The sequence below is a fragment of the Letharia columbiana genome, assembly GCF_014066305.1.
Source record: "Letharia columbiana isolate WasteWater2 chromosome Unknown Sc0000000_s0, whole genome shotgun sequence".
Taxonomy (NCBI): Eukaryota; Fungi; Ascomycota; class Lecanoromycetes; order Lecanorales; family Parmeliaceae; genus Letharia; species Letharia columbiana.
The window spans coordinates 396,331-413,570 of NW_023501036.1; the positions used below are offsets into that span (position 1 = coordinate 396,331).

A 17,240-nucleotide genomic window follows, 5' to 3' on the forward strand; every position below is an offset into this window, starting at 1 on the left:
CGAACTTGAAAGCTTGATGGTGAAAGCTTGCTCTGCACTATTACTCGCTGCTCGCGGTCGGAGCCGACAGAATGATAGTGAGTGGTTCCCCTCATGGCCTGGAGATCCAGCTGACAGTCCTCCAGAGACGCTCGGGGCTTCTGGCGCTTCGGTGCGCGTCAGGAATATTTACACGACGGAGCGTGTCCCTACAATCTCGATATGCTACACAGCATCAAAGTGCAGATGCGTTTCCTTCTCAACTCCACGATCCCGCTGCCGCTGCCGTCCTCTCCTCCCTCGAATCACCCCACGCTCCACAAACCCTTACGGAGAAGATTGTTCAGCGGTATAGTCTCGGCTTGGGCAACCAGTACGTGAAGGCTGGGGACTATGTCACTTTAAGCCCCCACATCTGTATGACACATGGTAAGAGAAATCGCAGCCAATCATGGGCAAGGACTGCAAAGCTGACGGGTGTAGACAATTCTTGGCCCACTGCGTTGAAGTTCATGTCAATTGGTGCCTCTAAGATCCATGATTCGAAACAAGTAGTCATGACCCTTGATCATGACGTGCAAAATAAGTCGGAATCGAATCTCAAGAAATATAGGCAGATAGAAGACTTTGCAAAGAAGCAGGCAGTAGATTTCTTTCCTGCTGGACGCGGGATTGGGCATCAGATAATGATTGAGGAAGGCTACGCGTTTCCCGCCACATTAGCTGTCGCTTCCGATAGCCATAGTAATATGTATGGCGGAGTAGGCTGCCTGGGGACACCTGTCGTAAGAACTGATGCCGCTTCTATATGGGCAACTGGGCGAACCTGGTGGCAAATACCGCCTATCGCCAAAGTAACTTTCACAGGAGCCCTGCCACAAGGCGTTACTGGCAAAGAGTAAGTATCTCTCGAGTCAATATTCCCTCTTCAAGATCAAATCTTGAGCTCTGAGACATGTACCAGGAGTCGTAACTCCAGAAACATGTTTTCAAGGCTCACTATCCACCTTTAAGTAGGCAATACTGACGGCGTGATTGGTATCCAGCGTCATTGTGGCACTTTGTGGGCTTTTTAGCAACGACGAAGTATTAAACCATGCCATTGAATTCGCGGGATCAGAAGAAACTATGAGAAGTCTGCCAGTGGATGCTCGATTGACAATCTCAAACATGACGACAGAGTGGGGTAAGCAAGTCCCGCAGCTCTTGATTCTCGATTTTGTACTATGTCTTGAGTCATGAGACCCTTTGCGGTAGTAAAAAAGAATTTTGCTGACTCAAGAAATTACAGGGGCCTTGTCAGGTCTCTTCCCCATCGATGGTGTTCTTGAGAAATGGCTAAGATACAAGGCTACCGAAGCAACGCTCTACAACACTGATGCACTGACCTTCAAGCGGTTCTCCCATGAACGCGTAAATGAACTCTTCGCCCATCCAATATCTGCGGATAAAGGTGCCAAGTACGCCAAGTACCTCCACATGAATCTGTCAACTCTGTCTCCTCACGTGTCCGGACCGAACTCCGTCAAGATCTCGACGCCCGTAGAAAAGTTGGCATCGCAGAACATCAAGATCGATAAAGCGTACTTGGTCTCATGCACGAACTCAAGAGCTAGTGATCTTGCAGCCGCAGCAAAGGTTTTCACGGACGCATCCAGGGAGACTGGGAGACCCGTGCGTGTTGCGGACGGGGTGTCATTCTATATCGCTGCTGCGTCAATGCCTGAACAGCTGGCCGCCGAAGAGGCTGGAGACTGGCAAGCTATGCTCGATGCTGGAGCATTGGCGTTGCCTTCAGGCTGTGGACCTGCAAGTCACCCCTTTTACCACCCTTTGACTCCCCAGATTTGTCTTGTCACTGAAATCCTTATCTATAGATTGGAATGCTGACTTCGAGACATGCTAGTGTATAGGCTTGGGCACGGGCTTACTTGAGCCTGGTGAGGTTGGGATAAGTGCGAGTAATCGTGAGTCGTCCTTTTCAGTCACTTTGCATACATCTAGCCATCAGCAGTTGCTAACATGCACAAAGGGAACTTCAAAGGCAGAATGGGAAGCGCCGAAGCGAAGGCATATCTAGCATCGCCGGAAGTTGTGGCAGCGTCCGCTCTCTCTGGGATGATATCTGGTCCAGGATGGTATCAAAGACCCGCGGGATTAACTGACGTGGCTATCGGAGAGGGGAATGGGTCGATTGGAGAGGGAAATCGGTTGATGACTGCCGAAGAAGCCTTAGAAAGGGTGATTGGCCAACTGGAAGAAACGATTGAGAAGGCAGAAAAGCAGATATCCCCAAAAGATGTACCATCAACAAAGGGGGCTCAGGTAACCATTCTTCCAGGCTTTCCTAGCAGGGTGGAGGGCGAGATCGTTTTCTGTGATGCCGGTAAGTGTTTTCGAAGTTATTCTTTCTGATTCAGTACCGAGGTTTGACTACAAGACATGTTTCGGAATCTAAAAGCATCATTACACTCCAGACCTTTCTCTACTTGAAAAGTAGTGCTGACCCCGAAGTTTATAGACAATATCAATACGGATGGAATCTGTAAGTTCCTTCTCACCATTTCTCTATGTCACCACCTTTGGGATTGTGAAACATCTCAGCCTTCCTGATAGTCAAAAGAGAAGGCTGATCTGGATAGATCCGGGGAAGTACACATACCAAGACGACGTCACGGTTGAAAAAATGGCGCATGTCTGCATGGAGAACTACGATCCGGTATGTTCGGAGCTGAATCTTCCCATTCCGTACCGTAGTTCGATTACCAGACATGTTTCGGGATTAGAAGGGTCCTGTGACTCCCCTAAAGCTGTCTCACTCACTACTCGAGTATATGTCCCGAAGAAGCGATGCTAACTCGGAAATTGCGACAGGCTTTCGGCGCTATCGCACGTCCAGGAGATATACTTGTTTCCGGATTCAATTTCGGATGTGGAAGCTCGAGAGAACAGGCTGCCACAGCGATCCTAGCGAAGAAGATACCCCTGGTGGTTTCAGGCAGCTTCGGGAACATATTTTCACGCAACAGTATAAACAACGCTCTTATGGGTATAGAAATGCCAAGATTGGTTCAGAGGCTAAGGGAGGCGTTTTCGAACACCTCACCACAAGCATCGCAGCAAAACGTTCATGAGCCTAGTCAAAATCGCGAGTCCTTGGACAGTCCACCGCCGGCACCGCAAGTCAAGCCAGAAAAGCAGGAACAGTTGACAAGAAGGACGTACGTATTTTCAAAGAAAACATTTCTTATTCCGTGCCGCATATTGAATCGCAAGACATTTTAGGAGAGCTTCGGGGCTTCTATTAACTCCGCAGACTTCTCTCCAATCTCCAACCTCATGCTTATTGAAGTAATGCTGACCCTGGCATCTTCATTAGCGGTTGGTATTTCGCGTGGGATGTCGCTCGATCGACAGTGACAATTCGGGAAGAAGATGGGAAGACCTGGACTCAAAGCGTTGGGGCACTACCGTACGATAATCCCTAGCTCTTCATTCCCTGGTCCATATTGTGTCAGGGTTCCTCTATACGTTACTCGAGCGAAGTAACTTCGCAACCTGTCCCACGACTTAGTGTTTCAATATAACGAATTATGCTGACCTCTACAAGTCCGAATGTGCAGGAGATCATCGCTCGAGGTGGACTTGAGAAATGGGTCAAGAAAGAGATTGAAGCAGGTTCCTGAAAACCCCGATTTTGACGCGCGGCAAGCCATCTCTATGAGTTTGCTCAGAATCGTCGTTCTGCGGAGTTCCCAAAGGGCTCAGGACTACGTCACCACAATATGGCTTCGATGTGGCCCCGTGGAATAATTTGCTAAAGCAGACGAGCAGTCGAGAAGCTATGACTACGATGAACGTGAAGTGGCGAGATGCCTCAGCAGAAGTTCTGATGGGGTATCCGACCCGAGAATTGGAGCCACTTGAGGATGAAAGTGATACAGACCGACCATGAGAGGAGAAGAGATCTCAGGTAGCACGTTAACAAAGCGCTCTTTATCTGACGTTGGAACTATGCCCGAGAGCGAGCGAACTAGAGCACGATTACAAATTGAGACGGAACGATCAAAATTTAGAGCTATGTGTTGGGCATGAATCGCGTGATGGCTTGGAATACCACATTGATTTTGTCAACATTCAGGCTCAGCATAAGTTGCAAACGCTGATTCGTACTGGCTCACGCCAAACTTATCCACACTTGATATGAAAGTGCATCTCTTCCGACACACCATCCACCATCCTCCACCGTCTCAACACGACGCCCTTCCACCGTGCCGGAACCGAACTTCCGCAATCTCCTCATTCCTCCTATCCTTCGAATCCCCCAACTCTTCCACCAAGTCACTGATCTTCCCCCTCATCTCTCTCCTCCTATCAGCATCCATCTCTGCCCGCAACTCCCGCGTCAGCAACTGCACCTGCGTCTCATACTGCGCGTTCTGGATCTCGTATTCCTTGATGATGTTGCGCTCGACGCGGCGGGAGCATGGGGTGCAGCGCACCGGTTCCGAAATGGCTTTGGTGTAGATGGTTTGGAAAGTGCAGAGCTTGAGGGAGGGGTGGTTCGAGAAGCGGGTGCAGGGTTCTGTGACTTCGATGTTGTGCTCGTGACCACACTCGGCGTATATTTGCTGTATACCTTGGCACATTGTGTTGCTGGAACGAGACGTGAAATATGTTGTGTCTAACGTGTTGAGGGCAGTGTTGATGGAGCGTGTCGAAGATGAGTAGAGAGTGGGTGGACGTCCCGATTGTTTGTGATGTCGACAGAAAATGCATGGCATGTTTTTGAAAGCCAAGACTGACCGGAGGACAAAGGCATTGTCTATCCATCTTCGACAATGGAGCTGTCAGAATCCATTGTACTATGAAGAGAAGAACCGTGACCGCATAATACGCGTTCGTCTCCTTGTTTGAAAGGAGGTTCAAAGCAGCGATCGACGTCAAGAAAGAGCTGGTGTCTTTGGTCAAACAGCGAGGATCGAAACAATGCTCCGATGAGCTTTTACGATGGCTAACCCACTGTGACTTCTTACTGAAAGAAGCTCTTTCCTATACAGTCTGCCCTTTTTTTCGACCGAAACATGATCAAACAAAAGTCCGCTAAACCTGACTCCAACGGTGCCAACAAGACAAAAAAGACTTACACACTTCATCGTCCGTTCATTTCCGCATCATTCGCCGCTTGCCTCAGTATTTGCCACTTAGTGCCCAAATAGTCACCGTTCCATGTTTACTCGAGCTTCATGTAGCTACGACCCTCAGCCTTGAATACAAAGACGTAGCAAGTAAGGCACGCGATTTGAGATGCTGAAGCGCCAGATTTTGGTCTTCGGGACATCGACTGCAGAATTATGAGTAGTGATCTAATGGATAGTTTCGGGAAAATGCTTTCACTGACTGGCATAAAAACTTTGATTGGAAAGCCGTTAGATTTGCAAAGACTTGTTGAATGTTTACTCAGAAGACGGTGCCCTCGGTGAGAACTACCTTAATCGTGACGCCAAGCATTCGCTAGACCTGAAAATGACTAGCGCAGTTAGCCTCGATCGCAATTTCCCAAAAACGTCGTTGATGCTTCCTTCCTTCAAATCTTTCACCACGCGAAGCTCACCAGTCATTGAGAAATTCGCTTGAGGAAGACTGTCTCATCGATTCCAACGCAGCGGAAACCTCTATTACTATGCTCTAGCGCCTGAAGATCTGGTCGTGAAGCGGAGCGACGGGGCTACTCTTCTGAGTCACCCACAGGCATAGCCATGGCTGCAACATGCCGAAGTCCGTAATAAGGAGCTCTTCGGAGCTGTTGTTCCAAGTTCTGCGGCTTCGCTCCCGGCATGCCGGGCAAGCTCGCAGCCTTGCTGGGGTCTCTTCTGACAACGCTGCATTGCGCACTTTTGGGCGCCTTTTCCGCGCAAGGCTTTGATTGAACTGAGAATCCGAGGACAAAGGAGCCAATGTCATCATGAAGATCAGACTTGACCTCGATAAATCGATTTCATATGCTGGCTCCGTTCCTACCAACCTTGCAGCCATTAGCTGCAAGGCTGACCATGGATGATGCAGGCTCCCAGCACGACATGCAATTAAGGTCAAACTGCGTACGTAGAAGACTGCATGTTTTGGTTAAATTACTGACTGGGTGCGGTAAACACCGGAGATCCTCTCTAAATTGCGAGGGTTGCAGCGCTGAGCATTGACTGGCTGGCTACGTGCCACAACTCTGCTAGATGTCTCGGGTAGTCTTCAGGTGTCTTAAGATCCGCGGCTACTTACACCAATGCAGTGGGGAAATCAGTTATCTTTGAGTATGACAACGGAGGTCTAGTGGCCGATTGGGGGAGAATAGCGGGGGAGCTTTCTCTCTTCTTTCCCAACGCTGAAGAGTCTGAATGATCTCTGGCCATCTGCACTTTTAGCCTCACAAGATATCCAAGAACAATATACTCCCTGGCATTGCACTTAGGCGGAGGTGTGACCCATGCAGCTAGGCTACTCGAGGGTCAGACTATTCGTTTTGTGCCTGTCTTCATTGGTCACTTAGCGAACTCCGAGGCCGGACAGAAAAACTAGAACATTTTCCAAGGCTGCAACATGCCACTTCTGCGAGGCTACAGCATTTTCAGTCCTGGACATTCGATTTGTTATCACGGAGTCGGAATCCCGAATCAACATGCGCACGCTTGTTACGAGAAGGAAGCCCAGACTGAAAGGAACATACGGAGTGGAGGTGAGATCTGCCCACGTTACGATACTGGCAGGAGGCTTGAACGCTTGTCAAAAAGCTTGGATGGGGGGCGAGCGATGGGACTCGCTGACAGATTGAAAGCTCGGTCCGGGGAATAGTTGCATGGAAATCTGCAGACAGTCAGTCATTGAGTGTCTTAAAAGAACGGGAAATACGGCTGCTAGCGCTCGGGAAGGCGTCCAATTCCTTGTGAGAATTGAGTACAGAGCTAGTCCTTTCGAGCACTTACCTAGCTGCAGCAGCATCCATTTAGTATCCCGACCGTCCACTTACTTTTGACCCAGGTCTCAGGGCGTTACATAAATTGTTCCATAGAGTCTCCCATATTGCTAAGCATGTCCTAGAATCAACTGCTGAGACACTTGCCGAGGTTTCAAATCGCTCAGAACAAGGCATCCTCTCGCCACAGTGGAACTGGGGGTTAGTGGGTTTCATGATAGAGCCGCTGTTTCAGGTACCCTGTCAGGGGTAGGAGACACCTGTTCACTACGAGCTACATATTCACCTGTTTTGCACCTTTCAATGGCTCTTCGTTCGATTTCATCTCTTTCAGAGCCCTTACACACTTTTTATCTCACCCACCCACATCTATATATATAGCTAGCTACTATTGTACTCCAGGTCTACGCCATAGGCATGGGAGTTTTCTCGGCGCTGGAAAACGAACACATCTGTTCAGGCCTCTATTCAGCTGTTATCCCGGCGTCGGGGACGGCCCAACCACTCAATACCTCATATGTGCCCCATGTGTGTGTGTGATGCGTGAGAATGAGAACACTAAGCATCGGATTGTGTCACGACCACAATTACGTGCCCGGTGAGCTGCCTCAGAAGCACTCTTGTTACGAAGGTACCTCAAAGCTATGGACCCTGTAAGTGTTGCCGGCCTTGTCATAGCCGTTGCACAGGTGACAACGGCCTGCCTCAAGGCCAGCCAAAAATATGTGGGAGCCTCCCAGCATAGTTCCAAAGAGCTACGGGACATCCACTCAGATCTCATCTTTTTCCATAAAACAATCAAGAACTTAGAGCGAGAGCTGAAGACGAGCGAGGAAGATCAAGGCAGACTCCAAGCCCTACTCGGCCTCCGGGAGCCTCTCGAAACATCGCAAAAAGCTTTGGACACGATTAAGACTCGACTGGAAGATGTGACATTCGTGCGCAAACACGTGTTTGGAGCCCGTTTCGATCAGCAACTGAAGGTCTGTTTAAGGTCTTCTGCACATTTGCTGGTTACTTTGCGCCCGGCAAGCTCTATACCACATGAATTGCATGATGCAATACGTCTCGAGATCTATGCTTCAGACACCGATCTCGAGAATTATACACGATTCAAGACCCGGCAAGACCGTTGCTTAGCACGTTACATGGCGCAGGATCCCCCTTTCCAAGAAGAGGTCGTGGCGAAAATTGTTGGTAACGCCAGAGGTATGTGGGTACTTCAAAGTCCCCATGATGTCGTTCATTTACGCTCGAGCTTGCGGGCTGACTTTGAAAGGTTCTTGCTAGTCCAGTCACACTTGGAATCGCTTGCGAAACAGAAGACCAAGAAGGACATGCGCAAGGCTCTAAGCTCTTTACCCAAGGAACTAAACAAGACTTACGATGACGCCATGAAAAAATCCGATCTCAAGACCCAGAGTCTGTTCGCGTAGCTGAAGGCGTTTTAGCCTGGATTTCCAGCGCCCGGAGGCCATTTTCTGTGGAAGAGCTTCAACATGCACTTGCGGTTCAGCCTGGCGAGGTATGTGCATATCGAACCCCTGCCCCGAAGAGACCATGCTGACTCTGAAATTTGCTCAGAACAACTTTGACGAAGTGAGACTCTATGCTGAGGATGATCTTGTCTCTGTCTGCGCCGGGTTAGTGACCGTGGACCGAGAAAGTCAGGTCATTCGTTTGGTCCATTACACTACCCATGACTACATCCAAGGCGTACGCAATAAGACGTTCCCCAGGAACATCGACATTCAAATCGAGATCGCAAAAGCTTGCATCACTTACCTTGGGTCGACGATTTTGAGACTGAGAGATACACACACGGAAAAGAGCGTATAGAAGTCAGCGATGAAATGCGTCTAAATTATCCCTTCCTTGATTACGCTGGGAAATACTGGGGCCATCATGCACGTGGCCCTCCAGAGCACGTTCTCGAAATAAACATTTTCCTTTTTCTGGGGCGCGAATTGAGGGGGCTTTTAGCTTGCGACCTGATCGACGACACTGCCGGCTACTGGGACTTCGGACCGATGCCAGCCTTGACAATCCTAGTCCATTTTGGCTTGAAGCGTCTTGTTAGCAATCTAGATTGTTTTGACGACGAAGAGTCGGCTCCAATAAGCGCGATACGGTATCGAAAGGATACTCTAGCATTCCTCTTCGTCGAACGTGGCGCATACTGGCACGACAGTGCAGAGAACTTCGTAGTCGCTGAGTGTTCCTCCCATAAGTTGGAGGGAAACGAGAATATGGTGAGAATACTAGCCAAACATGGAATGACCATGGACCTAGGCGTTGACAACGGCGACTTCCTATTCATATAGGCTTTGCTCAGAAGGAGTGGCGCAGAAGAACGCAGAGCGATGCCTGATTTGCTGCGTGAGCTCGGAGCCAATTGTGACCCGCAGGATCTCAAATATTGCACATCTCTCATATGTGCAGTCATTGGGGGCGACGACTTCGATGTTCGTCGGCTACTAAATGACGGTGTAGCTGTCAACGAAAAGAATGGGCATGGGAGAGACGCACTCATCTACGCCGCATTGGCGAGGCAGGAGGCAGTAGTGGTACCGCTCCTTGAGGCAGGAGCAGACGTTTACTCAAGTGACGAAGATGGTATGACGGCTCTCTGCGCCGCCTGTAAAGGCGGGAACGAGAGGATAGTCAAGCGGTTGCTTGAAAGTGGGGCTGATGTTTCGGCTCAGGACCGGTTCGGACAAACGGCGATGTCTATCGCAACTGAAAGTGGGAATGCGCCAGTTTTGCGGCTGTTACGAGACCATGAGACCGGTAATCACTCGGAAGCTGGAATAGAAGCCGACACCAAAGCCGTGGTGGACGAAGCCCAACGGAAGGCAGAAATCAACGAAGTGATAGCTCTCTTCAAACGCGATCGTGACGTCGGCTTGCCAGATAACAAGTTTATACAGGTAGTACGGAGGGAAACGATAAGACGGGGATATGACAAGATAGTACCAGCAATTTGGGACGCTATCCTCAAGGAGAAGGAGCGCGAAAACGATCCTATGATCGTTGCAGAACAGGATACTGAAGGAAGCTAGTCTGATGTTATGACTCCTCGAGCAAATAACGCTTTAAGAGCAGCAGCTGAGAAAGACTTGGATCGGCGCAGTGATCGACCGAGCAGATGAAGAATTGGGTTCCATCTTGCTGGCCGTACCCTCGTTTCGAGACATCTTACCGGCGACTTCGTCAGCTTTCACGGATACTGTATATTGCAGGGCTTCGGTCATGGCCATGTCACCGGGCACTGTCATGTCGTTATGAATTTTCATTTACCATTACTTAGAGAACATTCCATCGTTCTCCAGATGATTAGATCAAGGTGCCAATCTGCATGTTGATCAGATCCCTGCGTCTCATGACGAACCTTTCAGCCATAACAGCCATAACAGCCCCCAAACACATCAGGCGTATTATCCTCCCACTTAACATGACTCTGAACAGAGGGAACCAAGGGTAACCCAGGTCAGCAATGATAGATTCCATCAACGCGCGCGAAGTGAGCAGACAGAACCACTCAGGGCTAATCTGATTCGGACACATTGACTGAAGGCTTTGACCACCGCTTCCCATGACGCATGATTGAAATCCTCAGCAACCACTAGCACTACGTGAACACGATCCATCAACCCAAAAGTGTTTTTGAGAGCTTAAGTACTCATCTCCATCACCACAACTCATGCCGCACTATTCTACATACATACACAGGGCATCCCAATCTGAATACCAGTCTAGCCTACCAACCCCATCACAGCATATTAAACAGCGCTGTCACTCCCGCCTCAATCAAGAAATAATCTTGTGCCCACCCAAAGTTGCACCCGAACGCCAGCACGGTCATGATATCGGTGAGGCAGGAGTCGGAGAGGAGATATTCAAAGCTTGTTGGCAGTTCCATAATGTTCCAGGGAGGTTTTCTGTCTCTTCTTTTGTGTTCTGTTCTTCTCTCGGTGTATGTGTAATTTTAAAATTTGGGATGAGCGCTGTGGGTCGGTGATGGATGATACAAAGAGCTTGCTGGTAATGGAATCGAGGGGGGAGGGGGGGAGGCTTCATTCAAGTAGGGAAGATGTACAAAGACATGTACTGAACTGATAGATAGATCTTTATCGGTATAATAGATAGCTTTGTACTATCACTAGAGACTAAGATCGAGGAAGAACAATGTAATTATACCGAGCAACTTTATATACGTATCCACGTGTGCTATGAAGTTCTTTGTCCGTGAAGCATAGATGAAATAGATGTGGTTGGTGGTCTTGAATTCGTCTCCAGAACAGAAGTTGTCGAAAGCGTCCGTGAAAACCAGCTTTCGAATTTACTAGCATTCGTTACGGTCCTTTATTTTTGTGCCCTTTATTTTCCTTCTACTTGTATCCAAAACAGACATCGATCCCTCTCCAGCCCCTCTCATTCGTTGAAACAACAGAACCAACTAACCCCCTAGTCTCCATCGGAGCCTTCCTCGTCAAGGGCACGGAGCGAGGAATGAAGGGCGCAAAATCTGGCACTAAAGCCTTGCCCGCCCTTTTGACTTGAAACAAAGCATAACATGTAGTTAGAATCGGGCAACTCTATTCGTTGTTATCATCTTGCTACGCTGTGTGAATCTTCCGTCAAACCTACGCCCCCGTAGACCAAACAATGCATACCAAGCAGTTTGAACATAACATGGCTCTTTTACACTAGCCATGCATCCGGAACGACACCTTCGTCGGAATTCTCGCACAAAAACTCCGCAGGTGATGGATACTACTCTACCAACGGAACACCCTGAGCGTCCTGGAATATGGAGAATTCATCCTCTATGTTCAATATCATATTTTCTCGCTTATATGCTGGATCAGCTTCTTCGAGGTAGCCAGCGACGAAAGAGTTAGTGATACAGCCATAGAATTTGTAGCGTCTAAGGTCATGTCGTCACAACAGCCTGCACAAGGAATCGAGGACCACCAGGGTAAAGCTCAGGGCTGCCGCGATTAAGAAACGGTGGGCACAAGAAGAGAGTCATAAACATCGTAACATCATAGCACAACATATGAACCCATAAACTAAAAGAACGAGAGGCAGCAAATGTGATCAAGGACATATTCCCATAGCTTCAAATACGGTAGCATCTTAAAAACCCAAGAGATCAGGATCTGATAGTTGGAACTTACTGATTCTAGTGCGCTTCCATATCAAAGAAGTCGCTGCCATCGTAGCCTTCGTGGTCACCATGCTCATAGTATAATCGAATAGGCCGTCAAGTCCGTTGCTAGGATTAGGTTTGTTTTGCCCGTCGGTGGCATCACCAGGAGCAACATCCTCTTTCTCCTCGTGAGGCGCAACCCTAGCCTGGTCCCCAGCTGCGGTGGTTTCCTCCTTCTTCCTCTTCAATGGCTGATCATCCTTCCATGCGGGCCAGGAATGTGCCATAGTGGAATCCACGGTGATCCCCTCAGCCTCAAGAGCCTGAGTCGTAGCAAGATCTCTCGCCTTAACCTGATCGCTTCTTCTTCGATGTCAACCCTTCCAGCAATCAGTATCTACAACGATTCAGTCTCTTGAAGCCTTCTGTGATGCCGCCAGTACGCAATAGCACTGCATTGGCCGCTGGGGTTGGCCCGGAAATGGGTTTTGCTTGACCTTTTATCGTTACACCGTGGTATATAAAATGACAATGACCGTCTCTAAGAGTGTCTTTTGTTAGCCAGCGTCAGTGAGCTTTTGCTCATCATGGAACAATAGGACTAACCTTTTCAAAGCCCCCATCTCATCAGTCAGGTTTCCACCTTCTCCCTCTCCAGTCACACACGACAATAGAATGGTGAGATGCTAGAACCAGTACGGCTGAAACCGTACGCAAGTCGTCTTAAGTTTGGATTTTCTCACTTCGACTCATCGTCTCATCTGTTTTCTCTTGGCTTCACTCAACGCTTGTCGGGGGAGATCCCACAGAATTCGCGTAGCTAACTGATGTCATTATCTGACATACGCTCACAGACTTTAGAGCCACGAGCATAGCCCATTGGTATGTTTACTCATTTTAGTCAACGACTCTATAGATGGCCAGTGACAGAAGAGGAAGATACCGTTTTGGAAACTCCAATTGCATCTCTTCATCCGCATCTCTATCCTCTCTCATCATTGTCCGTTGCAACTTCTCGAGATCAGTTCTACTTTTTCATTATTTGCTTCCGCTGGTTTGTGATGTTTAGCTCACATCTCCGCCTGAGCGAAGTCTGTATATAAGCACTTTCATCTTGTCAATAATGCATGATAAGTCAGCACTTTATGCGACTGGCTAAGCCGACTCGAAAATATTGCGTTAGCGTGTCCATTCATCCCCTTCCTCAGAACGTCGAGCAGTGCTGAACGTTCACGATCCACATCCATGGTACTAAGTTGGCCCTCGATGTCTGTAAATGCTCTGGGTGAGCCAGTGTCACGGAAATAGCTTTTTTGGAGCTCCGGAGAAGTGCGGTCTCTCCACGAAAAGGTGTTTTGCAATTGAGTAGTTGTCTCATACTCGAAAGAAATGCACGCATACTAGGCACAAGTGAGGGCATACAAATGACGTGGACAGTAACCAAGCCGTTCCAACGACAGAATAGCAAGCGAATAGAGGTATGATCAGGCATACTCTCGTAGCCTAGTGTTGGAAGATTCCCGTACTTACACGACATACACTTGAAGTAAAACTTGAGACTATATACAGGCGCCCGTTTGGGGGGAAGGGGTGGAAGAGTAGTATGATGTTGAAAGAAACGAAACGGAATAAAGAGTCACATGCTGGTAGGAAACTATATATATACATATACATGACTTCCTGCCGACAAAACCCACCTACCCCCCCAAAAACCTCAACACGAAACTCGCCAACCCCCTCCCCTCCGCACTCACAATCTCACTCCCTTCCACCTCCCTCGGCCCATAATCCTCCATGAGAATCCAAACCATACTCAGCACCTGCGCCACCTGAAACCTCTTCATCGCAACCTCATCCCTGCACGCAAAAACCGTCCATACAAGCCCGCTGGAGCGCGCATACACCCCGGGGATGGGTTCGAACGGATCGCCTTCGGCGGCGATGGCGTAGTGGAGGTCGCTGATGGCGTTTAGGAGTTCGCCGCGACGCGTGCGCGAGGTGATGGGGCCGAGGCGCGCGATGGTGAGGTTGAGGTGGCGGCCTGTGTCGGTGGTGAAGGGGAGTTGGGGCCAGATGCCGATGGTGGGTGGTGGTGGTGGTGTTGTTGTGTTTGCTTGCGAGTAGAGGTTGAGGGTGTTTGGTGATGTTGTGGGGTTGGATTTGATGGGTAAGGGTTTGAGGGGTGGGAGGGGTGAGAAGGAGGAACTGTTACTTTGCGTTGCGCGGTAGATGTGTGGCGAAGTGGGTACGGTGAGCGTGGTGGACAGGGCGATGAGGGCGGAGAGGAACGTTATTGGCAGAAGCATGTTTGTAGCGAGGGGACGGACTGGATCTGTACTGGAGAAAATGAAAGGGTCTCGAGAGGACTTGCTTGTAAGGGTTCCGTGAGATCATGAACTCGGAGGAAATAGTGCGATTCCTTTGTGCGGGATATTAATACATCCGACATCCTTAGTGCAGCATTGTTGCGAGACTTGTTCAAGCGCAGAAGAGAGCTATCCGTGACAGTATGAATTCGTTTATTTGTATTCCAACGGAGTTCAATGCTTTCTTCGAAGGTAGAAAACCCTTGAGCTCATCCGCAGCCAGACGAATTTTTCAGAAAAGGGTGGTAGACTTGAGCGGTAATGTATACGTAATCGAAAGCTGGCGCTTTAGGTCGGGCAATCATTATATTGCTTGAGAGTGAACATTGGGCGTGGTGTTACGAAATGGAAGCGTGTGCATTGGTATGGACAGATTGTATTATGGACGGGGGGAGATGGGTGCCATTGCTGGCCCTTCTGGCACCAAAGCCACGTAGGGGGTTTGTTGAAACCGAACACGGTCGAGGGTATAGAGCTGAAGGTAGCTTCTGCGGACCGACTTCTAGTGTTTTGCTTCTGGACACGGAGAAGAGAGCTGGTGAGTTGCATTATTAGCAGTCTCAACGTCGAGTCTGTAATAATTCTCCACATAAGTAATTGCCTGTATCTTGAACACAGATCCAGCCACCAAGCCAGGTCCATTTGAAATCTCATGTCCTGGCACCGCACTTGCTTTCCGGAACGAAGGCTGGGCGAGGTGACAAAAAAAAGGGAAAGGAAAATGTTGCATCCGAAGCAGTGCGAATCCTTGACATTCATCGATGCGATCAACACCACCAAGGGCGTTATCTCGTATTTCATGTCCAAACTAGACAGTAACTTCAGTCGTCAACGACAGCTCTTTCGGGCATAGTGCCCCAATCCAACAACGCAGGAACCCCCTCAAAAGGATCTGAAACAAAATCTAAAAAGAGATGTCGTCGCTGCAGCCTTTCTGATGTCTGGCTCCAGGTGTCAGGGGAAGTGTCTTGGAGCACCTGCCTTACAAGAAGAAACAGAAAAAAGAAAGAGATGTATACGACTATGGCGGTGCTAGGATATTAAGCTCATAGATTCGGCTACTGCTCTTGACACAGTTTGTTTTTGTTTGCGAAGAGAGATGGTTTTCCGTCGATCGCTATCCTTGGGGAAGTAGGGTGCATGGATATGTTCGCACCAGCATCCGAAATCAGACCATAAGGTTTCGTCAAGTGCAGCGGCAGAATAAAGAACAAGTTGAAGAAAATAGAATGTAGTTTTTAGACAGACCTGGGGAGCCATGATGGGCGCCAGACAATCAGACTGATCAAGATACTAAAGCTTGAAGACTTGATCACTAGAATAGCCCATCTCCTTCAAAACCCCTCCCACACCGCCCTGACTGCCCAGCAACCCTTTCGACCCCGCAATCGCCTTCTCCATAGCCGGCGGCCCGCAGAACAAAACCTTGATATCCCGCTCCTCCGGACCGGGTATATGCGCCTTCAACAGCTCCCTCGTCACATAACCTTTCGGAAACGGCGAGCTCGCCGTCGGATTGCTGACCGTGTACACCGCCTTGAAACGGTCGGGGAACTTGCGCTCCAATTCCCGAAACTCGGGCTCAAAAAGCACGTCCGCGTCGCCGTTGACGCCGAAGATGAGGGTGACCTTCGTCTGGTCCTCGGGGTTCTTGAGGATGGCGCGCGTGAGCTGATACATGGGGGTGATACCCGCACCGCCGGTGATGAGAGCGATTTGGGAGTGCTTGTTGGGCGTCCATTCGTAAGTGAGCAGCGGGCCGGTTTTGAAAGAGAGCGTTTGGCCTGGAAGCAGGGAGTGGAGATGGTTGCTCATTTTACCGTCTGGGTAGCGCTTTACGAGAAGGTCGATGTGGCCGGGCTCATCTGGGTCACTGATGGGGGTGTATGGCCGCAAGACGGGTAGCCAGGCACCGGATGGAGTGGCTTTTGTTAGGAGTGCAGCTATGAAGGATCAGTGGTGGCGGCTGTCAAAGAGCTTCCTTTGAACATACATAACGCGCGTAACCCGCCGACTGCATCTTTGTCCGGAAGTTCAAAACGTAATCTTTTGGTGTTGTGATTGACGACTTCTGAACTCTGTAATTTCAGATCTTGAAAGGAGAAGCCACTAGTAAAAATCTTCTCAGGTTCTTTTGAACGTTGTGTGGAGGTTTGCACGATGCGGTCTGTTGCTGCCGGAGGAGGAGGAGGAGCCGATTGGGTTTGGGAAGCACTTTGAAGAGAAGCGGCGTAGAGGCCTCCACCGATGACAGCGGTAGCTAAGAGAGGAGCAGAAGATTTCAAGACTCGTTGTGAGAACATGGTGATGGTTCAATTAGGCTGATAGTAGAGTAAACGGCGTTTGTCTTGTATTATTCTATACTATACAGTATGGTAGTTGTAGGGAGAGATTGGGGGATATGATCAAGTAAGGTGTTCCTTCCTATATATATAAATAAAGTACTTATGGTTTGCCATGAATTCAGCTCTCCGTATTTTCCGTTTGTCGAGCGGCGCAGCAGGTATTTAAGTACGAGCTAGTGCCAATACTGGCCTAGCGAACTAGAGTAGAGGACTAGCGGACTTTGATTTCGCCCCGAAGTCCGTAAATTACCTATCTTTACTCTTTATACTGGACCGTTCTGTTGTATACATTAACCTTACTTCCGGACCCATCTTTTTCTACAAACAACCGCGTCGGAAGCATTTGCAGCAATTTAGCTACTTCTGATCGCTTCTAATGTCATCTTAGGGACCAAATTCAACTCCCGCCTGATACTCCACCTGAATTC

The 17,240-nt window shown here is 49.1% G+C and overlaps 6 protein-coding genes across 6 annotated transcripts; 3 read left to right on the forward strand and 3 right to left on the reverse strand.

Annotated features, from left to right (window-relative positions):
- Positions 1-71: 71 nt before the first annotated feature.
- On the forward strand, positions 72-3,665 carry HO173_000106 (uncharacterized protein; the record flags this gene model as incomplete). The annotated part of the gene is made up of 12 exons (XM_037302057.1): positions 72-77; positions 126-408; positions 463-877; positions 1,026-1,165; positions 1,271-1,788; positions 1,886-1,946; positions 2,012-2,365; positions 2,501-2,524; positions 2,622-2,698; positions 2,854-3,200; positions 3,359-3,451; positions 3,590-3,665. 12 exons carry the CDS (start codon positions 72-74, stop codon positions 3,663-3,665), a joined length of 2,394 nt encoding a protein of 797 aa, XP_037170636.1.
- A 564-nt stretch (positions 3,666-4,229) lies between these two features.
- On the reverse strand, positions 4,230-4,628 carry HO173_000107 (uncharacterized protein; the record flags this gene model as incomplete). Its single annotated transcript, XM_037302058.1, has 1 exon — positions 4,230-4,628. The coding sequence occupies one exon, from the start codon at positions 4,626-4,628 to the stop codon at positions 4,230-4,232; it is 399 nt and encodes a 132-aa protein (XP_037170637.1).
- Positions 4,629-7,590: 2,962 nt separating this feature from the next.
- On the forward strand, positions 7,591-8,382 carry HO173_000108 (uncharacterized protein; the record flags this gene model as incomplete). The annotated part of the gene is made up of 2 exons (XM_037302059.1): positions 7,591-8,155; positions 8,237-8,382. The coding sequence occupies 2 exons, from the start codon at positions 7,591-7,593 to the stop codon at positions 8,380-8,382; spliced, it is 711 nt and encodes a 236-aa protein (XP_037170638.1).
- Positions 8,383-8,506: 124 nt separating this feature from the next.
- On the forward strand, positions 8,507-10,008 carry HO173_000109 (uncharacterized protein; the record flags this gene model as incomplete). Its single annotated transcript, XM_037302060.1, has 3 exons — positions 8,507-8,662; positions 8,752-9,198; positions 9,271-10,008. The coding sequence occupies 3 exons, from the start codon at positions 8,507-8,509 to the stop codon at positions 10,006-10,008; spliced, it is 1,341 nt and encodes a 446-aa protein (XP_037170639.1).
- A 2,080-nt stretch (positions 10,009-12,088) lies between these two features.
- HO173_000110 (uncharacterized protein) lies at positions 12,089-12,388 on the reverse strand (the record flags this gene model as incomplete). Its single annotated transcript, XM_037302061.1, has 1 exon — positions 12,089-12,388. One exon carries the CDS (start codon positions 12,386-12,388, stop codon positions 12,089-12,091), a length of 300 nt encoding a protein of 99 aa, XP_037170640.1.
- Positions 12,389-15,760: 3,372 nt separating this feature from the next.
- Positions 15,761-16,770, reverse strand: HO173_000111 (uncharacterized protein; the record flags this gene model as incomplete). Its single annotated transcript, XM_037302062.1, has 2 exons — positions 15,761-16,410; positions 16,461-16,770. 2 exons carry the CDS (start codon positions 16,768-16,770, stop codon positions 15,761-15,763), a joined length of 960 nt encoding a protein of 319 aa, XP_037170641.1.
- Between the last annotated feature and the right edge of the window lie 470 nt (positions 16,771-17,240).